Raw genomic sequence first — 26,624 nt, forward strand, 5'->3', positions numbered from 1 at the left:
TTTTTTTTTTAAATCACACAATACCACAAGCAGATTAAAGTAAACCGCAAAATAAGCAAACAGACTTGTTTGCAAAGCGTGGACTTCGTTATTTTAGAAGCGGCTATTGTAATAAGAGTATGTGAAAAACCCACGTTACAGGCTTACAAAAAAGACAAATGAAACGGTCATTCAGGAGTCCCTTGTATTTGAGGTGCTTCGCACATACAGCTTAAAAATCATGTTATAAGAACAGACTTGGGTAAAAGAGGAAAAATACAATTGATAGCGGACCGTACAAAAATGGAAATAAGAAAAAAAAAAAACCACAAAAAACAAAAATCAGATTCTCCCTCATCCTGACATTAGGCCAGGGCCCAGACTAATTCCAATTGTATCTTCTTGCTGGAGGTGGCAAAGGGTAACTCCTTCCAGAGTTGTATCCCTAAAACACAAAACAGGTACAAATGAATTGTTTTGTTCAAGGGAAACATCACACACACTACCTGTGAAATCAAAAACATTACATCATTAAAAAAAATTATCTTTTAATTAGATGTCACCAAAACTCACAGCCAAATTTAGTTATTCGCTAGCTTGACAAATGTTTTTTGGTTTAAACCTATTTTTATGTGGTAAGTCAGATTTGTTTCCCGACTCAAATAAGGAAAATGCTCTTTGTGGAATGATGGCGTATAGAATTATCTCCAGTCTCGGCTATGGACACTTGACAGAATACCCTAGTAAAATTCCACGTTCATTTTACCCTAAACATCTTTTAAGAGTACAACCTACAAATTTGATCTTCAAATTGGGTATGAAATGCTGGATAGTGGTGCACAACTGTACTCTAACAAAGATGAATAAATAGGTTCATGCTAAACCAACTCCATGGATAAAGGATCTTTCCAAACTAAATGAGAACAATGTTAATATAAGGTGAAATATTAGTGTCAACATAGCAGTTACCATCGTTATATATGCTAACATGTTATATTAGCAAAGCTAGTGAGAACAGATCACAGTACAACACAGGATAACTAGGGATTCAGGAAGCCTATTCAGATTATTCAATATCCAAACAGCTTGAAGAAAAAAAAAAAAGTAGCCAGCAACATAACTGGATTAAGTCAACTGCATTTCTAAGAAGCTTGCTGGCAGCTGATATATTGAATAACATGGGCTATTAATCCTGCTAACCATCGTCTGTATCTAGCCAAGCAATAGGAAGTTTTCCTTACAAGTTTCTCACTGTAAATTCAAGAGTTAACCAAGTACAGCAAGCAGTGAAAATGAACTAACCAGCTAACACAATACTAGGTGAGGATCATGATTACATTAAAATTTTCATTTCCCAAAGTAATTTGAAGGAATTTCCTTTCAGTTACTGTAAATTTAAGAGTGAAACAAATGGTCAATACAGCAAGTGGTCAGCAGCAAACGCTCCTACACATGAACACGTGTGCACACTTAATTTAAGTCTGGATCATAAACACGAACCACTACAACTGAAAAGCTAATTCCAGCAATTAAATAAAACAGAAAGTGCCTTCAACTGTTGCAAATGGCCGTAGCTGTATCCGTCTCTCAGCACATGGCTTTGAATGGCAAAATTAAGCCTAATAACTTCATACTGTGAAACCTAGCTTGGCTCTGCTTTTGGTGAGGAATAAATATCGAGTTAATGACCATGTATTTGTAACCTGCCTTTCGTGGAGTAAATATACTTCCAGTGCACTGAGGTCACGTGTACACAGATCGTCTCAAAGTCTAGTTTCACACATTTCCCTTCATTTTTTTTCCCCGTCATCCATTGTCGGCCTTCTATCAGCTGTGATTTCAACTTACAACTTTACTCCTCCAAGTATGTTTTTGTAGTGTTACTTTATTTTGGCAAAATGGCCTGACACGTCCCCCTGGCGAACTTTAACAGCCTACACCAAAGTGGTGTGTGCTTTCTCCGGGTAAAAAGAAAAAAAAAAAAAACTATTTTGTTTTTCACAAATACTTATACAGAATTGCAACGCTGAAATTGCAGTTCAGATTAACAAATATAGAATGTCAACTTATGTAACCTTCAAACGTTTGTAAAACCATTTGAATACTGGGGGACAAAGGGCAGATCGAACACCGGCAAACGGCAACTCAGCCCATTTTGTTAAGCGGCAGAGTGATCGAGTAGAGTAAAAAGGTGTATAAAGCTAGCGAGCGAGGCAAGTCGGCCATTTTTCTGTCAGGGAACACTACTGTGCCCTCTGTTTTTCCACCACAAACCACACCCCCTAAACAGAGTTCAAACACGTAGCATGTGAAGTACGAAGTGCACATCGCATACTCCTTATACAGGATCGCAAACATAACAAAAGCTTAAATACTGCGGAAGCTAAACTATCAATGGCTAGATCGCACTACTTGACAATCAGATCAAAATAATTTAAAAAATGGAAAATTCAAAACAAAGTAAATTTTGGTTTAAGAAAAAAATTCTTATTTTCAGATTAGATTTAATTTTTCAGATTACAAATGACAGACCTGAGATTATTTTCTTAAATGTTTTGTGAAGAGAGAGCGGGACCCACGGCTGCCCCGCGCCACGTGTTCCGGGGGCGTCCTCACCTGCTGCTGCCCACGGCTGCTGTCCTGCTGCTGCTGGTAGGCGCCCGGTCCGCCGTGCCCCCGCTGCTGGTTCTGCAGGTAGGCGCCCGCTTGGCCCTGCATCGCCCTGTCCCAGCCCTGGTGCCCGTACTGCTGCCTGCGTGGACAAGGACACCATGACGCAAGGCCGTTTCGAACACGGGGCCAGCGATGCAGCGGGCTGCCGGGGCATTTCAAGGCTTCTCCTTACCAAATGCACAATGTTCAACCGAATTCAATTATTATTATTTTTTTAAAATATATAAACCCGACAAATGTCACTTTAAAAGAACGGAGTGGAGTGCCTTCTGTGATAAGCACATTCCAGACTGGTGAATGCTTCGGGTGGAAGCAAGGGGAAATTCATTCAAACGGGAGAATTTTTTGGAGCCTTTTCTTTCCTGTCAACCGCGGGTCACAAATGAATTCGCAGCGCCGATTATTTTGAATCTAGGGTTAGGGGCCTTCTTTCCCAATTTTCCCATCCATTATCCTACTTGATATGTCAAAAGGTCTGATCGGGGGAGAAACCTTTTCAAGTTCTATTGATGCGGCGTTCAATTGACCACGGTGACCTAGCAACATAAGCGCTAATTGGGTATAGACACGTTGGGAATACACATTTACATGGAGACACAAACATATTCATGTATATAAAAAAAACAACACGTTTGTGCCAGCAAACATGAAAGGAATTAATTCATAGCTTGCATAATCTTGTATTCACCATCTGTACACTTGTGTGCATCCGCATGCTCATAACCTCTACAAAATAATGGGAAGAGAAATGGATCGATAAATGGTAAGTTAACCTAAAGATATAGCCTACTTTCAAAGTACAAGTGGTAGTCAAATGCTTGTTTACATTCACAAAACCTACTTAAGACAACTCACAGTAGTCCAATAAAAGTAAACCTTTTCGAAGGTTAATACGTAGGCACAGAAGCATGCTAGTTACCAAACTATTATATCAACAGGACACAGTACAGCAAAAGTATCTAATCATGTTGTCATATCAATTTATGGCACATCAGATATTTATGACGATTCCAAAGATTTAATCCCTCAAACCAATAATTTGTGTACGGCCTCCGATTGGTTTCCAGTGAACAGCAGGCAGGACTGTGACAATGAAAACAGATTTTCCCTGGCTAACGCTTGTTGTCGAACCCATGCAGCGAAATGTCCGTCTCTTAAAGGCAACCACGGCAGAAGAAAAGGTGCCCCTCGTTCCCAGCCGGGCCCCGCCCAGGCCCCTGGCTCCGCCCCTTCCCGGCCGATTCTAGCCAAGGCCCTCCCCTAATCCCCCCTCTGCGCAAAATGATTAAAAGCTGGGGGCCGCCTTTCAGCACTCGGCGAAAAAAAAAAAGGATGCTTTGGATTGACAAGTGCCGCGAAAGATTTTAATTGGCATAATGTCCTATCGTTCTGGCACTGCGAGTTGACAAAAACAGACCCCCGGACCCCTCCCGAAGATTTAAAATGCATCCATATTTTTAAATCTTGTGGTATTAGGTACTGAGGCCGTGCTCGATTTATAGAATTCACTGAAACCACCTGCACACAGCATTAAAATTCTATACTACTTAAGAAACTAATGTCGAGGTACTTGTCAAATGTTCCAGAAGTGTAAAAAAAAGGCCACACATTTTAATTCTTCGGCAGGATATTGCATTCTAAGGAGCATATTATAGGATTTAAAAAGCAATTCTGACTTTAAACAATGTGATGACAACAAGTAGCCTAAATGAAACTTGCCTTTATCTTAGAGACACTGACGGACACACACAAGCAACATTCCGCTTTTTGGAAAAGGCTTAATTCTAAGGTCAAATTCAGGCGCTTGCTGTTGGCTGCGAATTATGTTTGTGCAATATGTGGCATTACAAAAAAACCCAAAAACCAGGGGCAACCTCATAGCCTGTTCTATTCCTCCTCTACAGAGGGAAAAGGGGGCCAGGCGGGGGTGGGGGGGTAGAGCTCCCATCCCTTATTACGAAACCATGTCACAGTCTTCCCACTGCGGGGCCGGCGCGGGGGCCCGGGTTCCGTAATCCCCCCTCCAGGTTCCTTCGTGCGCTCGATTCAGTCCGGCCGTAAGTAGTTAAAGAAACTGTTTTCAGTCGCCACTAATAACTACTGACCTCAGGTGACACGGGCCCACAATGGGCCTGTCAGGCCCGAGAAGCCGAACCAAAGAAGCTGATTAGTACTTCAAGAGGTCTGAAGCAAGAAATCAATGGCTGGTCTGTGTCGAACGCTGCGGCGGCGGCATGGAAAAGATAATGGCGGAGCTCCATTAGCTATGCCTCATTAAGTTCTGCGAACCTCCTAAAGAGAAATTTGTTTAGCATGCCCAAAACCTAATGCAGATTTTAAAGCCCCCCTGGGGTGGAACTGCACGGCGACTCAATGGCGTAGAAAAACAAGGCCAAAAAAAGTCCATACGTGCACAAGGGACTTCCAACACAAGCTTCTGGTCCTGCTACAATCTAGCCTTCTGCCAATGGCTGGTACGGAACATAACACAATGCACCATTCTCCCATACGCGGTTACCGGTTGGAAAGTTTTGAGCAGCTGTGGTCTCCTTACCCTGGGTACGCCTGTGGGTTGAAGAGGGGAGGTGCACTCTGATGGACAGGTTGTCTGGGATCTGTTACAGAATTGGAGAAAAGAAAAATAAGTCATTCAGTATAATATTTTCAAAAGATGAACAAGCTAGGAGTAAATTCCACTTAAGACTGCATGCCTTCCCACGCAGTGCACTACTGACCTATTTGTTCCATGCTGTTCAAATGGGGCCTATATAAAGTGAAAATAGATACATTACAGTGACAATTAGCTGAAAATGAGAAAAACACTTTTCTTACAGCATACCCAGACGTAGCAGCGAGGCTAGACGTGTAGTATAGCCTAGTGCATTTCCATGGCCTGCTAGCAAATAAAAATGTGTTTGGCTCAACTTGTTCAAGAAAGCTAGCTTGATCATATTGGTGCAGACAAAATTGGTTGACTACCATCATCAGCCAAGACTTGTCACAGTGCTACCGTTTTGACACTGGTACCAAACTTCCCTTTAAAACCTATCATATGTTGCAACCAGTTTTAATTAATTGAAGAAAAATCAGTTTTAATCACCAAGTACATTTAATAAAAAAATATACACCCGTTAGCTTTCAGCAAACCCGACAATAAAGGCTAACAAAAGTTAAGCTCGAAGATAGTTTGCAGATAGATTTGCACATTGTCAACCTTTGCCATGAATACTTCCAAATACGAGTGAAGAGAACGAAGAGCACATGTATCCACAACTTTAAATAATGTTGATAAAATGTGCACAATTTTGTGATGGAAATAAAAAAAATAAAAAAACATTTAATTACTCGCCCAAATGAAACTCGGCAAATGCACTTCTATTTTTAGCTTCAGTTTTATTTTTAAGGTTTTTATTTTTATTAAATTGTAATTACAAAACACCGGTATTGACGGTGTAGTGCTAACTACACGGGTGTAGGCTCGTGCGCCGTATGCCACCCATTAAACCGAACACTGAGACAAGCCTACGTCAGCCAACTGGTATACAGCAGCAGTGATCCAGAGAGAGGCTAACATCTCGTGCTGGTTCACGCGCAACTACAAAACGCAAACTGACCACATTCCACATGGGCCGTGAATAACCAAAATCAAGTGCCCTTCAACAGTTTCATTCTATGATTGATGTGCCTTTCCTGGTCATGTAAGCAAGCTCATCAAGGCTACTCAAATACAGCAATAACGTAAAAAAAAAAGCCCCACTGTGTTTTTACAACTCTAAACCCATCTAGGCTATATACTGTGTGGATATGTCGTTTAATATATATTCATATTTAGTGCGGCTGAGGCATTCAACCACTACTGTCTTATTGACAGGGCACAAATTTCAACACGCGCACTTAATTTTGGAGCTGGAGTTTCATGCTACATTTTTAGTCGCCCATGGAAAAAAAAAAACAAAACTAACAGCTCCCAAAATTGTAGAAATGTATTAACTCAGTACAGTTCGCCCCTTATAATACTCCAAAGCTACACACGGAGCCAATTTCAAATCAATGGAGATTCATTTAAAAGGCACAATTGCATCCATTCCGGCACAAGAACGCTTCAGACTGCGACTCAAAGAGTTCTCTGCTCGCTTTTCATCACAGGAAATTAAATAATTCAGCCGGCCCCCATTATGAAAGGCTGGAGCATTCCCTGTGCACTCCCCTCGCAAGACTTCACAAAGCTGTACTTTTATAGTAGCACAGTAGCAAACCACCTCTTCCCAATCTGGTTGCCAGGGTGACGGGCCAGCTGCACGTCTTGGACTTGTTTGTTTATTGGGGGGGGGGGGGGTCTTGCGAGTGGTTTAAAAATGGAAGTGTGGAAACTTTGGGGAAGGGGGTTTGCGGGGGGGGGGGGGGGGGGGGGGGGGGGAGAGAGGAGGGGGTGGGATAGTGGGGTGAAGAACATCAGTTCAGGGAGAGCAGCAACTTGCATTTCTAAACCAGAATTCAAATTGGGGGGTGGGGGGGAGAATGTTTCGCGTCTGCCTAATCACACGCAGGGTTATTGAGCCAAGTGCTCGGTTTCTATGAAGACCGCTACAGCTCAAAGCATTCTGCAGCTCCATTCAGCAAAAGTGCCAATTTGCGTAGACTTGCTGACACATTGTGGAGGCATTTTCAAAAAATTCTTCAGGCAAAAATCGCAGAACATGTTCTTTAAAAAAAAAAGACTCAGATGGCCCGAAAGTCTACGTCCTGAAGTTACATTACATTACATTACAGGCATTCGGCAGACGCTCTTATCCAGAGCGACGTACAACAAAGTGTATAACCATAACCAGGAACAAGTGTGACCAAAACCCTCGAGAGAAGTTGATGTCAGTCCGCGCGGACGCGAGCCTAAAAGATTCGAACAGGCGGGAACCGTGGCTGGCGCTACGCGTCGAAACCTGGGAGACGCCGTGCAGACGCCGCGCAACCGTGCGCTTCCAAACCCCCCCCCCCCCCTTGCCTGCGGTCCAAACGCGCTCGAAAGAAGACCAACTTAATATCGCCGTGGCGACAAAGCAGCGCGGACAGGCGGCGGCGGATCTGCCCAATTTGGCTGAAAGGTCGTCAAATTTGCGAAAAAGCTTACGTACACGCGATAATCTCTTCGTCACACAGCCCAGCCCCCCCCCCTGCCCCCCCCCCCCACAGCCCTCGGGTTCGCGGGACGACAAAAGCCCGCGGGGAGGAGGGGGCCAAAAGGCAGGGCGGACCACCCACTTTCCGTCCAATTACCGTCCCGGTAGCCGGCTGCCTCCTCTCCAGCGCCCGCCACCGCGCATCCAAACCCCAAAGAGCGAACGACAATGAGACGCCCGCTAGTCTCCTTCATAAACCCGCGGACGCCAGCTAATGATCTCAAAATCAATAGGAGCTCCGGAGCCGTGTGACGCAGTGTACAAACAGGACTACAAAAAAAAAGAAAAAAATCCCTTCTTTCGCTGGCCACTAATATAAAAGAGGGTCTCTAATGTCTCGTCCAATAGCGTTCCTCCTGGGTCACGATGTCACGGCTGAAGGGAAATGTATCCAGCTGATAACAAGAGGGGGAATAATAAAAAATAAAAAAACAACAAAAAAAACACAACCTGTAATGTGTTAGAATGAGACGCTACAATCAGATTGCATGACAGCACTTTGGTAAAAAAAAAACGTCTTCAGACACTCCCGTTTGAAACGTGCAAAGGATGATCGTCCAACGTCCATTCTTGCGGAATGGTTTTCACGCGATTACCAAAGGGAACCGAACCGAAACTTGCAGGTACACTTTAAAAAAAAAAACACGTTTTAAAACGTTTAAACACGTTAAAAATAAACAGGGGGCGGCAGTACGTCGCTTATTCAAATACGGCTACGGACGTGCGGAAAAAGGCTGGGGTTGAGACTCGGCGGACAGTGGGTGCTTTACCACCAGCTGTTTTAATTAGGGCGGACAAAACAGCCCGGCCTGTTTGCGGGGCCGAGCCTGGAGGCTTCCCCGCGGGGGGTACCCGAGCGGTGAAAGGGAAAGTTAACTTGGTTTCACCTCCCTCTCCAGCGGCAACGTCCAATAAAACGGAGTCCTCCTGGAGGCTTTTTTTTTGGAGGGTGGAGGGGGGGTGGGGGACGCCCCCCCCCCAGGAGCGTCTAGCCGCGCTCCGCGGGGCTCATTACGGACACAGAATGCGCCCCCTCGAAACCACCTGCGCTAATCAGCCCTGGGGGGGGGTGGGGGTGGGGTGTGGGGTGTGGGGGGGGCGGGGCCTTTCTCCCCTGGCCCTGGCCACACAAAAGCCTCCGCCCCCCCACCCCCCCCCACACCACCCTCGCCCATGCTGATTAGCACCGAGCGGGGTCACTGCCGGACCCCCCCCCCCCCCCGCTCTGAAAAGGGGGGTCGCTGTGAGGAAATAAAAGCAGGGTTTTGCGCACATGCGCGTTCTCGAAGCGCGCTTTCCGAGTCTAAGCGCAGAGTTTAAGCCGGCCGGCCGCGGCCCGGACAAATTAAAAGAAGCTTTTGCGCCAATCGGACGCAGAGTTTCGGCCCCGTTTTTAACAACCGTCGATCCTCGCCGCGCAGAGACTGCCGTCGTTCTCACCGGCGCGTGGTGGGACGGCCCTTTCCTGAGGGGCTTCCGTGTGGCCGTAGAGTCTGTCGCCAAAAAGACTCACGGCTCGTAGGCAGGGCGCTACCGGTTTTTAAAAATCACACAAAAGCTTTTCAGGAAATCTTTAGACAGTACTTTGTAATGTGACTATTCTCGCTTTTCTTACAGACAGAACTAATATTAGCACGTACTTTAATGAGAAAGCTGCCATTTTGATTCAGTAATTCAACTTAATTTCTTTTCCCACATACGTAGAATAAATTCCGTCACGCTCTGCAAAGCCATTCACCAGATTTGGCCTTCGAATAGAATTCCCACAAGGTGATTCACTAAGTTACATCGATAAAGTACTACATGTAAATAAAAATCCAAAACAGCTGCGTATGCTTTCGAGATGAAGTTAAAAAGCAAATAGCTTTCAACGCACCGGCTCTCTTAAATCTGAGGGAGAGGGTCATTACGAGCGTCACTGAGCAAACAGTTCTGACGTGCCGACTCAAGAGATCCAGCACTCCATAAAAACCAGTCTATAAACCGCACCAACAAGTGGTCAGACGGTCATCAATACAGACCGGGAGATCCTGCCTCTTGCCCGGCTCGATTTTCCACAGAGAATTAGCCTAAATTAAGACCCAGAGTCAAGCAGCGATACATATTTAGCGGTGAAAATCCTGAATAGCAATGATGATGGATTTAAAGTGCCATCCATTTCAAACATCCCTAACAGGGGCTGGTTTTTCCGGTGTCTGGGCACGACAGAAATGCAAGGCCATGATACGGTCATAAAGGCTAGGGGGGTTCTCTCTCATACCAAGAACACGCAAACGGGCTCACACGGAAACATTCTTCTTCATTACGGTAAATTTTCTCGAAGAGGCGAGGCGTCTTCACCGGAGAAAAAAAAAAGAAAACGAGGCCGTCAAAATGTACGGCGCCAAAACGACAATTTTAATCGCGGACACGAACGGCGAAAAAAAAACGAACAAGGTCGTGAATTAAACTCTCAGGGAACTTGTCGAGCGACGCCTCGTCTGAATCAGGAGCTCGGGGCCCGCCGAGAGAGGGGGCCCGGCTGTTTACTGATTGCGCAAATCAAAACCGCCTTTTTCGGGAAACGCGGCTAATTAGCCGGTTTGTCCGCGGGAAGAAAAAAAAAAAAAAAACGGAACGCCGGGGCGAAACGGAGGCTCGCTCGCTCGCCCGCCCGCCGTTGGCCGAGGCCAAACGCGCCCCCCCCCCCCTCCCCGCCCCCCCCCCCCATTTGCATGGAGTGCCGCCGGAAGCGCACTTGACTCCCGCGAGTTATCAGCCATCCAGACGAGATTATTCATCAGCTCAAATTGGCCGCATCAAAGTCAAATCAGAGAGCCGCTGTTGGGGAAGAGAGAGAGAGAGAGAGAGAGAGAGAGAAAAAAAAGCCTAAGCTGGAGATGAATGAGAGGAGGGAGACCGAGGGAGGGATGGCAGAAGAGGGGAGGGGGGGAAGAGAGAGAGAGAGAGAGAGGGAGAGGGAAAGGGGAGGGACAAATAAGGGGAAATGCAGCCCAAATTTACCACGCTGAGCGTGTGGGCTTGTATTACCAAATATGCAACGGCCCTTCAGAGGAATAAAAACTGAAGTGAGACGATAAAGCATAGGGGACACAGGACAATCAACATTCCCGTCTAAAAAAAAGCACCGTACGCTGAAAGAGAGGAGTGAAACCGAACCCGTTTGCGCATTTTCCTTCGACAATACCCATCGGGGGCCCGCTCCGAGCGTCGGCAAACGCGCGTTTGCGGCTAATTTCAAAACCGGCCACGGCTAAACATCCCCGTCCTTATTTACCTCCGAAGGACAAACCGTGAATTTTGACTGGGCTGAACGCGAGCGGCGCAAACCGGCTGGAGAACGGCTGGACCGCGTCCACCGCGCTTGCCACCGCGCGACCGCTACGACTAGCGTGCTCTTTCGCGTTCGCCGATTGGCTCGATTGGTCGAGTTGCCGGATCCCCGTGCCAGGAGTTTGCCCGCGGGCGCGGGGGGGCTCGGACTCACTTTGGTAGGGCTGCATGTGGGCGCCCTGCTGCTGGTGGTAGCCGCCCTGCTGGTAGCTGCCCTGGTGGAAGCTGCCGCGGTTGTAGTTGCCCTGGCCCTGGCGGTAGTTGCTGGGAGGCGGGGTGTTGCTGTACTGCCCGCCCGCCGGTCGATCCCTGTTCATGGCGTGGCTGCAAGAGAAGAACTCAAAACTCAATGCTAAAAGCGCTATACCCCAGATTTGAGATGTCTGATTTTGTGTTCCAGAACAAACACCATTAACATTTGCCATATTTTTCCTATTTCTCTGACCTCTCCTCCCCTCCAAAAGTTAGGAATGAATCTAAAAATTATTTGAGCGCCAGGGGGGTGGGGGGGGAGAGAAAATAACAATAAAAGAGAAAGTGCATCCACCCTGCACACGCACCCCACCTGGAAAAGCTTTCCCTGTTATATCCCCTCAGCTCCACCCCTGCCCCACGCATAATTATGCCCAGTCCGATACTGCAGCACCCGTAGCCAGCCGCCACTGGCCGAGCTGCAGTTACCGTGCCTTAGGGTCAGATTGCTAGCCAATGAGAATGCAGAAAAGAGTCTGATTCAGCGAGCTAACGACGAGTACCCGAGAGCGCGGAAGCCTGACTGGTCCAGGTGGGCCTGCTGCCTGTTGGGGTTGAACCCCAGCTGGGGCCTCCAAGGGCCCTGGCTGGACCTCTCCCAGTCCCCTGGCTTCAGCACCTTCGTGGGGACTCTGAAAGGAAGGGTGTGGAAAGTCAGCATAAAGATTGCATCATTTATAATTCAGTTAACAGACTACGAGGAGATGCGTTACATATTGCTTCACATATATTTAATAATTCAGGGTCAGCCATTTAACACGCAAGAATTTCTTTTCCACAAGTGATCAGGCAGGCTACTAGACTGCGCAATTTCCCACAGTGCACAAGGACTACAACAAAGTGGTGTACAGCAACACCTGTGAATGGTCCTTTGCAAAAACTCTACAACTCCTTCATAAGCGCTACATGAATTCACAAATGCTGCACACGGACATTCACAGTATCGACATAAGCACTTATGAATGTTCACATGGTGCTTATGAAGCTACTATGTAACGCTTATGAAGGAATTAGCAGTAAATGATCATTTTTATACAGCCAGGTCTAGATTGTAGCAGGTATTTACTAAAACCAATGTATTACTTAAAATGGAGGAATCATAAATCGCTTACTTTGCTCCTGGCAGAACTACAGCTTTGAACACAAAGCCCTCTTCAAACTGCGGATCCTTGAATTTTATTCTGCGAAGAGAAAGACAGTTATTGCCTTGGACAGAAACCTGTACGCCAGCAACCTCTTTGGAAAAAAAAGTACATCATTCCTCTAGCTGTTCAATGCCTTAAACAACATTAAAACAACAACAATGTTCTCACCCAATGGCCATGTTCTGAGCCAGGTCCCTCAACAGGGGGATGGGGGACTCGACAGGTCTGAAAGCAAACAGAGCATTTCACACGTTTCCCATCGGCGTTCCACAGCAGAACCGTGTACGCAATAACAGGAAGCAATGGCATCAAGTAAACACGGATAGAGAAAGAGAGAGGAAGATAAAGCGCTGCTCCTTACTTATCTGGTAGAATAGGCTCTTCATCAAGATTTAATGTACCTTGGATTCCATGACACAGTTCAGGAGGCATCTCAGTGCCCTGGACAGTGAGAAAGGGCAGAGGGGTCAGGGGGTCAGAGGTCACGCCGCTCGCTCTGAAGAGACGGAAAGAGAGCGGGAGACCGCCAAAATCTCCGCAGGCCTCACCTCGCTCGAACCTGCGCTGTACAGCTCCTGTACGAAGTCGCAGAGCGGGTGCGACTTGCCAACGAACAGCACATCGCTCCCGAGGCTGTTCCTTTTGACTGGAGACAAAAAAAACCAAGTGCAACGGCATCAGCCTCCGCAAGACGGGGGGGGGGGTTATAAACCAAACGGAACAGTTAATTACGCTACGCCCTTTCAGTTCGGTTTCATACGAAGAGCTGAAAGGAGTGCCGTGACATCAAGGTCAACAATTTCCTTTTGCGCTTTCCAACAGTTAAAGAGAAATAAGGAACGCTCAATTCAGGGGGACTTGGAATCGCTGCACATCAGGAAAATTAACTTTCTGAATAAAACAGAAACCGCGTATCACGCGCGGAGCGCAAATTCAGCCCGAAGCAGAGCCGCAGCCTCGAATCTCTGCAGCCAGAAAAAACTCCCTCTCGCTCCGCCGGTGTCGTGTATGGACGCACGTAGGTGGCGTGGGGAGCACAGAGGCGTACTCACCTTCCTCCGGGGAGAGGTCGGGGTAGACTTCCTCCAGCGCGGCCCTCAGCCTGCGCTCGTCCACAAAGGGCAGCAGGGCCACGCCTGCGCGGACAAAAAAACAACACAGGCCAGAGCTCAGACTCTCCACCACCCACACACACACACAACACACACACACACAGGCGGCTTAAACTGCACTGGGAACACGTACACAAAGCGCCAGGCACGTAAATTATGCTGTCACTGCAATGCGCTCTCCTCCAACAAGGGCTGTAGAAAACGACGCCGCAAAACATCTTTTTAAATGAGCGGGGACACGGCGTGTAAATTAACGATTGCCGTTTCCAAGATCCGCAGTTTCGCCAGAACAGTCAAACGAGGAAACGGAAAACCGCGCGGTAACTGGAAACAAGCGGACGCTTCACGTGCCTTGCCAAGCGTACTTTTTCCCGTTCAGATCGAGCGCGAAGTCGTCGGGGTAGAAGTCGATGATGGAGGAGTCCTGAGAGCAAGACGAGAGATCAGGAAAAAGACAATGTCAGGTAAAATAAAAATACACAGAGGAGGACAGTGGCAAATACGAAACCAGCAGTAACCACACGGCATCTGCACAGAGAAAATGATCCCACAGTGAACACTGATGGGTAAGTAAACTGCTGACAGTGAGCTGGACACACACTGACAGGTAAGTAAACTGTGCTGGACACACACTGATGGGTAAGTAAACTGTGCTGAGAGTTAGCTGCACACACTGATGGGTAAGTAAACTGTGCTGAGAGTGTGCTGAACACACACTGATGGGTAAGTAAACTCATGACAGTGAGCTGCACACACACTGATGGGTAAGTAAACTGTGCTGAGAGTTAGCTGGACACACTGATGGGTAAGTAAACTGTGTTGAGAATGTGCTGGACACACACTTATGGGTAAGTAAACTGCTGACAGTGAGCTGGACACACACTGATGGGTAAGTAAACTGCTGACAGTGAGCTGGACACACACTGATGGGTAAGTAAACTGTGTTGAGAATGTTCTGGACACACACTGATGGGTAAGTAAACTGTGTTGAGAATGTGCTGGACACACACTGATGGGTAAGTAAACTGTGTTGAGAATGTGCTGGACACACACTGATGGGTAAGTAAACTGTGTTGAGAATGTGCTGGACACACACTGATGGGTAAGTAAACTGTGTTGAGAATGTGCTGGACACACACTGATGGGTAAGTAAACTGTGCCGAGTTAGCTGCACACACTGACTGGTAAGTAAACTGTGCTGGACGTACCGGGTCGCTCATGAGCACCCGCCACGTTTCAGGCAGGAAGTTGCCGCTGGCCGCAGGAAACACGCCCATCAGCTGCTCCAGGGGTTTGAACTGCGGGGGGAAAAAAAACGGGATTGAGCGTCGTCCGCGAAACGCCAGGAGGAGGAAGTTTAAACCGCCGGCAGACCCGAGGGAGAGTGAAGCAGGAAACCGACTCACCGGCTTGGTGTCCGTCTCGAACTCGGTGAACAGGTCCTTGATGTCTTTGAAGTCCGAGGCGAAGGGGGCGTAATGGAACGGGAAGTACCACTTCCAGGAAGCACAGCCCTGCGAGCAGAAATCAAAACGACAGACAGTTTGAATTTGTAAAACCAAACCCCCCTCCACCGCCACCCTCCCATCCCTGTCAGTGTAGTGCTGTTAGAATTCACATAGCTGAAAATAAAATAAAATAAAAAAGCCACCTCACAATCCCCCCCCCACCCCCACCCCGCATTTACCAACACAGAAAAATGGCCTCAAATATGGGTTTGATCAGGTTTTTCTTGCAGCTTCACCAAATAAACAGCTTAGCCTTATAATGATCAGACACTTGGTGATATTCAGTGTTGTGACCAACTATTTTTTAAATTATTTTTGGAGACCCAAAATACTAAATCCCTAGAACAATCTGTCAACGTGTAACAACAAAAAAACAGACACCAATCTCTAGGTCTCTTCTGCCAACAGGCAGGATTTAGAGCGACTACCTATTTTAAATTCCTAGTATTCTCAAGTGCGCATGCAGCCACTTCTGCCCATCAGACAATTCCGTCCACCAGAATTCTAAATGACGCTCGTCAAAGAAAGGCACAGAGAGGACAGGATTTCAAAGAAAAAAAAAACAACAAAAAAAAAACGATATCTAAAAGCCACTCGTAAATTAATTTTTTCCGCTGACTAGTAGCTGACTTGCCGATGAACCGTACGGTGCTGGGGTCCGGGCCTTACCTGATAGTAGTACCTCAGCACCCAGCAGAGGCCCTCCACGTAGGACCTGACCACTTTGCGTCGGAACGCCTCGTCCGTCACGTCCACGTCAAACTTGTTCTTGTAGTAGCGCTGCTTCCAGCCCTCCTCCCACAGCCTGGGGAAGAAAGAGCCGCGTTCGGTTTCGTGACATTCCCCTCGCGATTCACGTCAATTAAAACCGCGGTGAGGGCAAATTGAAAACGTAGCGGAGACGATATTGCCATTCATCTCCATTGACGATACTGTCAATACGCTTTAAATATGGAGCCTATGGCAGGATTTCCCTTAGGGCTCCAGCCATTATGAATCAGATGGCACATTAGCATGGCGCATAATAGGTGAATAAGACTCAACCTTAGAAAACGGGTTTCAGAAGAATACCCGAACACGAATCGCATCAATAGCAGACTATATTCACTGCAGGCGAAGAGTTTAATTTGAATGATTAATGTTCGAGTCTTACAATCCAGCAGCGCACAGCAGGAGAAGCTACAATCTCCATTCTGTCAGATTTCTCATTAAGGTTCAGAACATTTAATTGCATAAGTTGTGCGTTTATTCTATAAATCTACATCTACATCTATATCTATAAATACAAATCATGCTATTCGGTTTAATCTAACCGAGGTCTGAACTAGAACGTACATGGCAAAGGGGAAATCTGCTGCTTCTAAGATAGGCCATTTTAAGTATAAAAAAAATGTTTTAATATATTAAATTTCCCATTTTATTTCATTGCTTAAATTCTGTGTTGATGTACACGTAAATCTTACATATAGTTCAGACAGAAGCAGTGTTTGGTAGTTCAGTCATTTATCGAAGTAAGTGTTGTGACAGTGATTATTATTTTCAAACATCCTCAATCCTCTTTATCGATAGTGCACAATTTAAACTCCAGCCGCCGCACTCCAGCAACCGACAAACACGGACAGGCAGCAGACCACCCGAATCCATCGCTGGGTCCCACAGGGAAAGCGAGAAAGCCTGCACGAATGCTAACGGGCTTGCTTGGGCTCGGGCTTAGCATCGCCGGCTAGCGCCACGTCTCACAGGAATGTATCGGACAGCTCCCGCCTGACTGCTTTTGCTGTCTGGCGGAGGGGTGCGGTCGGGAAGGGGCGGAAGAGATGGTTCCGACTGCAGGACGAGCCGAGGGGCGGGTCGTCTACTCCGCCGTAAACAAAAATAAAAATAAAACGGTGCAACGGAAGGCACCGCCGAACGGCGACGTTTTCCTTCTCACCTGACGTTATCTTCGGGTTCGGGCTCGCTGTCGCTGTCGTCGGCCTTCCTCTTCATACCCTTCCCGTCCAGAGCACCGCTGGGCCCCGCGGAAGACTGCGGAGAGAGGACGACAGGAGTCAGACGTTTCTCAAAATCTGCCGATTAACTCCTGTTCAGAAGGAAACCAAAGAGCCTGTTCTGCGGAAACGAAGAAACGAAGACCATTTTGAAGGACTCGCTTGCGCTCTGACACACTTGAGGGACCCGCTAGAGCAGTTTTGTCAAATATCTTGCATGTAACTGGACGTTGTTTGTACGTCTGAATCAGAGACGAGTTCTCTATCCGTTTCCAACTTCCGGGCCTTAATTACTTATTTAACCCTGACACTTTTGCCATATGACATTTTAGCAACATTACTTGATAAGCACATGAATGACAGCCCAAGACTGTTCTTGTGTTCCTTTATGAAACATTTTACTGTGAACCAGTGATGGTGTGTACAGCCAGTTAGCTCATATAGCCATGGTAACTGGTTGGTGTGTACAGCCAGTTAGCTAATATAGCCGGGGTAATTGGCGGAAACAAAAACCTGCTTAGGAGACACACCGGCCCTCCAGGACCAGAACTGCCCACCCCTGGTCTAAATGGATGCAGCACGCACCAACACGCTTCCTAATCAATGCATGCGCCCCGCTCAACTGAAATTAAAACATTTTTTTTTTCCCCCCCATCACCGTGAGTCTGTGCGTCCACTCGGTCTGTTTTATGTAGCGCTCTTTGTACGAGCATCTCACCTGGGTGGCGAAATGAGAGATCCTGACCTCGGTCAGCGCGCGCGGAACAAAGGCCTTCCTTCGCCGCCGCGGTCCCCTCCGCCGCGACCGCCATTCATGTGCTAATGGCGGCGCCGGCCATTGTCCCTGGCGTGTTCATAAATACGCGGCGAATCGGGCGATAATTAAAAAGGTCGGAGCTCGGGGCGGCCGGGACGGAATTAATATCCTTTTACGGACGGCCGAGACGGAGCGGCGGTGACGCGCGAGTCGTCGCGAAGCGGGCCGACGTCGCGAACGCGCGGACGATTAATTTCGAGAAGCGCGACGAGACGCCGCCGCAGCGACGCGTTTCAAGGACGCGTCGGGGCGATGCGCCGGAAACGAGAGCGGGGAAGGCCCGGAAAACCGTTCCTCCGTTGGCAACGAGCGGATCGCAAAAGCCGCGGAAATTCACCGAGGGCCGTAAAGAACATCGATGTGCATTACGGGGCGTATTTGCAGGAGGAACCCCGTTCGTTCGAAACTAATGGGTTTACGATTCGAAGGCTTGACCTTCGGAACAAAAACAAAATCCCCCTTTTTCATTTAAAAATAGCCGTGACGCAAAAAGCTAGAGAATGCGAAAAACCACGTGCCTGGTTGCCGTTCCTCATCATGGCTTTCAAAGACTGAGCGGCGTCCTGAAAAGAATCCAGAGAAGCATGAGGTCAAATCCCGTGTGCACTCAGATAAGTGAGCAATAAAGGCCAGGAAAACGCATGGACAAATGCATTAACCTAAACATACACTATACATGGCACGAGTGGTAGTTTCACACACTCACACACACACACACACACACACACAAGCGTACACACACACACACACACACACTGTGTGAAGTCTCTTATGTGACACAAATCTCAAGGTAGCACATGCTTGTATCCCAGGCCAGCGACGGGTTAGTGACCTCACCTTGTTCTGCTGGTCTCTGCCCTGCATCCTCATGTCAAAGGCGGCATGGCGGGCGTTCTGAACGGCCTGGGGCCTGTCTCTCCCGCCCAGGGCATGGGGAGCGAACTGCCCCCCGGGCATGAACGAAGGCCGCTGCTCTGCCTGGGGAGGGGGGCAACAGAACGTTTATTACTTTTAATAACTGACTCGGTATGTCCGATTAAACACTTTCCTTTGGTTTCACGTAATAACATAAGGACAACCCCTGACTGTGTGCTTTATGCTGACCGCCCTCTAAAGAATTGGTTGAACTCATTCGATCATGCACGGAATTCATGTAATAAGGCAAATGGAGAGCTGGGATGGAATGAAATCCAGGCACACTTCATGCTCTCCCAGGACAGGGTTTGTCCAACAGCACTTACAATGTCACTCCATTCCTCTTCATTGTGCTCATTATGGGCACCATATAAAGTCCACTTGTATGCTATAAAATCAACACTGCTGCACGTAAAGGGTTTGGAAATCTGTAAGAGACATATTTAACCCTCCAGACCTGGCAACCATACCTCCCCCAGAAACGATTAGATTTATAAAAGATCACAGCCTTTGAATTCCATGCGTGTTGCCAGGTGACCTTGCATGGGTTCAATGCATGGGTTCTAAAGAATCAGTACAAAGCCATTTCATTACTCCCACATTACTCCATTTTTATATAAAACGAATTCACTATAATCAAAGAAAAGACCAAAGCATTTTTTGTAAAAAGCACCTTGTGGACATGACCACACTTTTGTCACCTCCGTGAAACACAACGGAAATCTATTTGACGACTTTCGGCTTTCAGGGAGACATAATTAGAAAGACAATGGAGACAGATAATGGTACGTTAATTGGAATGGTGTTACAAGTACATTTAATCTTTGAAAAATTCCCTACAAAATGAAAAATCCCATAGATGGACGCGTTTGTCCCCATAACAATAATTATTGCTTCTTCTTCTTATTACTTTTTATTTCTCACAAAATAAAACTGCGTACGAGGACCGAAAATATCCACTTGAGTGCGGCCGCTTCCTGGTTAATGAGTGCGATTAACTCCACTTACTTTCATCCTCTTCTTCTTCTCTTTCATTCTCCGTTTGAAACCCTCCTACAGCCAGGGAACAAAACGCCTGTTTTAAAACACTGCAAAACACAGAGGGGTATGGAGATTTCTCTCACAAGGAAGGGACAGTCCTTAAAATCAAAGCTCACTGCTAACCAGCACCTCAAGAGAGGCACGGACAGACAGAATAGTGAAAACACATGAGTAACGCTCAACCATGTGACTGTAAAAATTAGACCTATTTTAGTATATGGAAAAAGCTATATATTCCAATATACATGAGAACACAGACAGACATAAGTGATTTAAGCTTCAAATACCTTTGTCAAATAACTGCCATCTCAATAATAAACATGACCGGTTGCCATTTCAAATAGCCCACACAGGAAATGAGGTGTTACATTACATTCTTCACTTGCAAAATAAATTCCCAAAAATATATTGTAAATGTATAACTGCTGTAATGGATCTCAATCTTTGCTGCAATGAGCTTCTGTCAAATAATCTCACCTCATACACAGTTGTTAACAAAAAAATAAGAACCTCACGTCGTCCTCTTTGCGCTTCTTGAAGATGTTGTCTTCGGCCACCCCGACGGCCTGCATGATGAGCTCAACACGTTCCAAGTTGACGAACCCGTTCTCTGTAAGGTATCCCTGCGGGGCCAAAATGCACCAGACGGTCAAACACAGTTCCATTCAGCTAAATCAAAAAAGCGTTTCATTCATGGCGTGTATTGAGTATTGGGAAGTGGCAAGGGATGGCTGTTGGGTTCTTCACAGGGTTAAAAGTCAGGTACGAGATCTTGGAGCCGAGGGCCGCAGACACCTACCCCGGTCTTGTGCACCACGTCTTTATAGATGTTGACCAGCCGATCAATGGCACCCTCTCTGCACAGACAGTCAAGGTTTGAATTAGCGCCGTGCCGCCTTTTCTAACGCAAGGCTAGGCGTGCGGTCAACGTCATTTAAGACGGCGTCCACCAGGAAAATTTCAAAGCATTTAATGGTGAAACTCGTGAACTCAAGCACAACTGGAATACGTGACCGCACTTGTTGGGGAAAGCCTTCCGAAAGGCTGGGGTTTTTGGAGACCCGCCTCGGCTGAGCCTACCTGATCTCCAGTGACGGTAAGTGGGGCAGGAAGTCGTTGCCGACGAAGAAGCACATGAAGACCCAGTCATCGACGCTCCTTTCGAAGTCAAACGGAAAAGGCAAACTGGCCATGGTCAGCTCCCTCTCCAGGTACTGTGTTAAAATGTGAAGTTTGAGCTCAGTTAGAAACACAAAAGGCCAAGGAGGAAGTTCATTATTAAAACCTATCACTGCGTTAGTTGCAAACAACAGCTTGTGCATGAAGTCCAAGCAAAATGCACTACAATCACAGGACACGCTGCCGTGTGCATAACAAGTGAACTGCTAATCATTTGAATCTTAATTCTCGTCAGGCTAGCTACAATGCATGGCATCTGAACACGAGCATGCACACCGTCAGAAGACACCGAGATTACATACCTCCCGTAAAACACACAGGCGAATGAAGATAAACTCCTGTTCCGAGGCAGGGAGGGTATCGGCGAACTGGTCGTGCTGTCGAAACACAGAATCGAACTACACGGTTGGTCCGGTTTAGAGGCTCGCCGTAGAGAGACGCTTACTTGTGCAGAGTGCTCGGGGGTTTCCCTAAACGGAAGGTAGGTACCTCGCCCTGCTTCTCCCTGGCCACGCCCTGGCAATCCTTGATCTCGTGGCCCACTTGGCCGCACAGGGCGCAGGGCCTGGGCTTGTTGGGCTTGAACTCCTCCCGGATGATGGTGAAATTGGGCTCGTGCGTGGCCAGCCCCAGCATTATCAGATCGGCTGAAAGCAGGAACGGGAACGGCTTCGTCAGTGAAAAGCATTAAAGCAGAAGGTTATTAGAAGATGCATTTCCAGTCGATCGGAACTCACCGTCAGCTCCACAAAGACAATGGTGCGTGTTGGGATCGTGGTTCGGTTGGGCTGGGGAAAGAGCGGCACCAGTTAGCCAAGGTCCCACGAACATGTGCAAGCCTGTCGCCTTCAGCAAGTTTAGAAAAAGTCTTGTGGTAATTGCTATTGTTTTAGACTACTGTGGCATGAAAAAATCCAGATACCAGTAGAAAATGCAGTCAAATTACAACAAAACTAGCTGTATAGGCAAAAATACCTGAACATAATTAAATAATTAGCACGACTGCAGACTGGAGTGGACTGTATATATATCCAGAAAACCTACAAATGGGGAGACATAAATTCCACTGATTCTGACAGACTAGTGGCCGACTACTGTGAAGACTATTCCATCTGAAATGTATCAGAATATTAACCCTTTGAAGAGCAGATTTTCTGGAATGTTTTCTTTTCAAAATTTCTAAGAGTTTGTTCTAGAACTCCATTGCTTTCAGTTACTAATAGTGATTATTAAGAACATTCTAACCGAATATTTGTGACAGTGTTAACACCTTACAAAATCAAATCAAGGTACCTCGTTGCCTCCTGATGTAGTCCATTATTTTATGTTCTCCCTCCCCAGGAACACTGGCGTCCGACAAGATGACCTGGAGGAAACGGCACACCGGTGCTTGAGAAAACATGCTCAAAATCCTATTCGATGAAACGTACAACAGAGCGCGCCGCAACACTGCAAAACCACTTAAAACACAAGCAAGTGGACGTCCATTGAAGGACTCAAGAGGTACATGTACCGTAACGTTGCGCCACCCTGGATCATTGCTCAGCCTGTCAGCAACGTAGTACCTCAGGCACTTTGCCAGGTTGTCCATGAACTCTGTGCCCTGAAAGTACACGCGCAAATGCATCCATGAAAAGGCAGAGGACGTAATAAGACACCGACTCTGGGAGTGTACCGGCGTCCGTTCCATTAGCGCGAGTTCTGATACATCAATATTCAAGAAATCACTTAACCTAGTCATCAGGTTAATCCTAAACTAGGGATATTGCATCTCAAATATCTATAAACAGAAAGAAAGGGGGTTGTAGTGTTCACTTACTGGTGTGATGCAATTGCTGTCAAACCTCTCCTTAATTTCATCAGGTGGCAGATATCCTCCTAGAAATGACAGATTAAACCGGTGAAGTTTGTAAAGCTTAAGCTTATCCAGTTAAAAAAAACACTTTAAAAAGGTGCCTAACTGTCAAATACTTTCCATACAAACTACAGCCCAGACCAGTACTATTGGAGAGCCTACGCCAAGCTGAGGAGAGGAATCTCTCACAAACGTTAGCATTGGCCACTTGGCACATCACTGGGAGGAGCCAATGCAGCAATAGGGTTCAGTTACAGCAGAATCCCTATCTCAAGTAGCTGGTTTTCTGACATAGTGCTGGCTTGGTCCTGCAATGTCATGTGCAAGGCATATCCATATGCAGCCAAATCTTTCTGCAGAGCAGAATGTTTCTCTAACAGTTATGATCATGTAAGAGTTTACTAAAGACTACAGTGTACACGTTAAGTTCAATTCCTCAAAGTTGCTAGCGGCGGGCGGGTAGCAGTTTAGGCGGCGCCGTAAACACGTACCCCTCTGGATGACTTCTTCCCTCATTCGCTGTTTCTCTTCTACAAGCTCCACCCCCTCCTTAGAGGCACGGAATCGCCTCGACCGCTGCTGGTTCATTTTGGCACGAGGGGCCTAAAAGGAAAAGCTCTATGGTCACTGTTACCTGGCAACAGAACTATTTTTGCCTTTGCTCGTGTTTACAAAAACATTTTTTAAATTATATCCAAACACACCAATTCAAAGGAATCAACACTCATACAGAGGAATGTGGGTTTGACATTTCTAGGTTTTAGGTTTAGCCTTTGGTATAGAACACTTAAAGACAGAGGCAAGAACTGAGAACTAAACAGAGAATAAAAGACCATAGACGGCAGAAACCAGAATACATTTACAACTACTGGAATACATGTAGGCAGAGGTAATTAATCAACGGTTATTGAAAGTGCAATTGCATAAAAAACTTTTTGCAATTAATTGAACAGCGCACTGAAAAGTTACTGATCATCTCAATATAGTGTACATTCCTACAATGTTTGGTAGAATTACCACACCTACAGAAAAGGTTTAGTGGGTGAATGAAACCTCAGATATACACAAGCCCGGACTATTCATAGCCTGCATATGCAATGAACACATTACGTTTTCATGTGTCCCTTAACCATGGATACTAAATACTGGTCCAAGCATCCAAATCCAGCCCTGGTTTTCCTTTCTCCCGGGTAATTAAATGAACAATTTGTGCTACTGGTTGGCCAGACTGTCCTCACAATCAACTCCCAGGTAAAGGGAGGGTGGACAACCAGCAGTTCTCAGCCCTCGTGGACAGTGATTTGAGTAACTGGGCCCAAAACTTTCAAAGCTTTGAATCCAGTAAAAGATGGATCTGAGATTATCTGTACATGCACAATAGCCAGTGCAGTGTTTGATTGGATTATGTCAGTAGACTGGGAACAGAGCAGATGGTTTTCCATACACATCTTCTGACCCATCTTAGCCACTCAAACCCCACCAAAGGGGGTCAACCCAGATTGGGAAAATGTGGTTTAAATGACACTAGAAGAATAAGCATTATACTCACAACTCCATCTATGGCCATATAGAGAACTCTTCTTGGACGAACAATATTGAACAAGCGGTCAATATATTCAAAAATAGCAACCATCATTTCATCCTCATTTTTTGGGGCAGGCCTGAGAATACAAATTACAGCGTTAGCCCAAGTGAACAGGACCGATCGCAAACAATAAGACCCAGTAATTTGGCTACTCACTTGTCCTCGGGGTGTGTGCAGGGGTGGATAATTCCATTCATGTCCAAGTACAAGTTGTCAAACTCGACTTCATTGGGATTTGGTCTGGTGGTATCAATAGGTACACGGACTCCATTGCATTCCTTTGACTAAGAGAAGAACAAGATGGTAAGACAGGTAGACGTGCTAAAATATCGAAATCATGCAGGTGAATCTGTTCCTCAATCGCAGCCCAAGAATTTACCGGGTTCCGAACTTAACGGTCATTTAAAATACCATATCACCGAGTTTCTCAGGAGGGATGGCACCAAAGTTGCCCCTATATACCCACGCGGTAGCTAATATTGCGCAACCTTAGGGAACTAAACTTTCATTGATCAAAATCGAAATCACCGTACTATGATTTGTAATGGCGGGGGCGTTTCAATTGTAAAAATGTTTGCGTAACGATTTCTGTTTGAGACCTGTTCCATACTGGCCAAAGAGAAGAATATCGATGTTGCCAACTGCTTAAAAAAACGCAACTAAAATGATCTTAGAATATGCTTTGGGATGGCGGGCTAGCCACCTAGCTTGCTCGTTTCTCTGACCAGTGTGGTAGCGAGGAAGCTAATCACTGCAAGACGATACCAGCAAGTAGCAATCAACGAGCCAACAAATTATCAAACGCAAAGAAGATAAGTTAAATAGAGAGCGAATCCCGGGAGTTTCGTTCAAATGCTGAACATTCACATAGTCTTCACCGTTAATTAACGGTGTCGCACTGAGTCGGAAAATATAAATTTAAGTCATCGCTATTTCAACAGCTATGTTAGCCAAATTACAAGAAATAATATTGCTAGCTAAATAAATATCTATCGGACAAATCAAGATGTTAGTTACTTCTTTTCAAATTACTATGCCAATTTCAAGTACTAAGGTGATAAACTGATGTACAGTTCCTTCAGAAGTGTGCATCTCTGCTTGAGGCCCAAATCCATTCCGACTTGTTTACAAGCAAACACGAGAGCTTACCTTCTCCTCCACACAATGAACAATAATCGAAGAATACTTCCGACTCAGCCAACGAAAAAATGCCGGGACTCCCATTTCCCATAAAAACCAACCAACGAAACAATAAACAAAAACGATATATTAAAAACCTGCTTAGTTAAAAAACAGCAAAGCCGAATACGCTCCTTCGGTTCACACGTCTTGCTTTGCGGCGCTTATCAAAAGCGTGATGCACATCCGGGTTAATCAACTGACCTTACATCAAGGAATTGTGGGTAAAGAGGGTTCATCCTGCCCTTTTTCGGGAAAGCGACCTAGGGTCTAAAACGTTTTGCAAAATCAAGTTCCAAGGTGCTTCTAATAATGTAGATTTATACGACGTTAGGTTTAAAACCTGTACAAAAATAACTGTGTGTTGAAAACTAGTAGGCTACACGACTGTTGTTTTCCCTGCTGATGTCTCTTGGGGAAGATATCAGGTATATCAATAAAATAAAAATGACATCTGCCTCGTCAGACAGCCAATGAACACAAATAACTGGTCCAGATTAATTAAAAAAAATATACTGTATGAAAACAACATTTTAATTTGATAAAGAGGTTAGATAGCTTTCTTATGTTGGATTTAAGTACAATGCATCATATGTTCAGTTCAAAGAGCTTAAGTCAGGCTGTGACTGCTACTGGGTTTGAGTTCATGTTCACCGAAGTGACTCCAGCCGGGATCTGCATTGATTCCAGCTCAGCAGTGCTGACTTCGGACCAGAGCCGGTGCAGATCTGGCCAAGAACTGCTCGCTATCTGGGCAGGTACATGAAACAATGAACAGGCTCAACGCTTGCTCTAATTTTAAAATTAAAATTTTAAACCTGTTCATTGTTTAGTCCTTTATGTACTTACTGGCTGCACCTGCTAACTGCCAGTTTGAGCGTGGCCT

The 26,624-nt window shown here is 46.2% G+C and overlaps 1 protein-coding gene across 2 annotated transcripts; it reads right to left on the bottom strand.

The window, feature by feature from the left end:
• xrn2 (5'-3' exoribonuclease 2) lies at window positions 1–25,929 on the bottom strand. 2 transcript variants are annotated; one of them, XM_035422770.1, is made up of 31 exons: window positions 25,709–25,929; window positions 24,716–24,843; window positions 24,524–24,635; window positions 23,466–23,577; window positions 22,939–22,997; window positions 22,633–22,722; window positions 22,413–22,485; window positions 21,857–21,907; window positions 21,609–21,766; window positions 21,422–21,496; window positions 21,021–21,154; window positions 20,740–20,797; window positions 20,456–20,563; window positions 19,908–19,952; window positions 18,822–18,962; window positions 18,503–18,547; window positions 17,110–17,204; window positions 15,846–15,981; window positions 15,075–15,182; window positions 14,877–14,966; window positions 14,020–14,092; window positions 13,609–13,692; window positions 13,105–13,202; window positions 12,918–12,997; window positions 12,725–12,781; window positions 12,524–12,592; window positions 11,915–12,043; window positions 11,314–11,483; window positions 5,207–5,267; window positions 2,596–2,731; window positions 1–424 (listed from the first exon to the last, which is right to left on the bottom strand). In XM_035422770.1, the coding sequence occupies exons 1-31, from the start codon at window positions 25,781–25,783 to the stop codon at window positions 362–364; spliced, it is 2,913 nt and encodes a 970-aa protein (XP_035278661.1). In that variant the 5' UTR covers window positions 25,784–25,929; the 3' UTR covers window positions 1–361. The 2 variants fall into 2 exon arrangements, with proteins under 2 accessions (XP_035278661.1, XP_035278662.1); XM_035422771.1 differs by lacking the exon at window positions 18,503–18,547.
• Window positions 25,930–26,624: the final 695 nt, after the last annotated feature.

Source organism: Anguilla anguilla, chromosome 6 (genome assembly GCF_013347855.1).
Source record: "Anguilla anguilla isolate fAngAng1 chromosome 6, fAngAng1.pri, whole genome shotgun sequence".
Classification (NCBI taxonomy): Eukaryota; Metazoa; Chordata; class Actinopteri; order Anguilliformes; family Anguillidae; genus Anguilla; species Anguilla anguilla.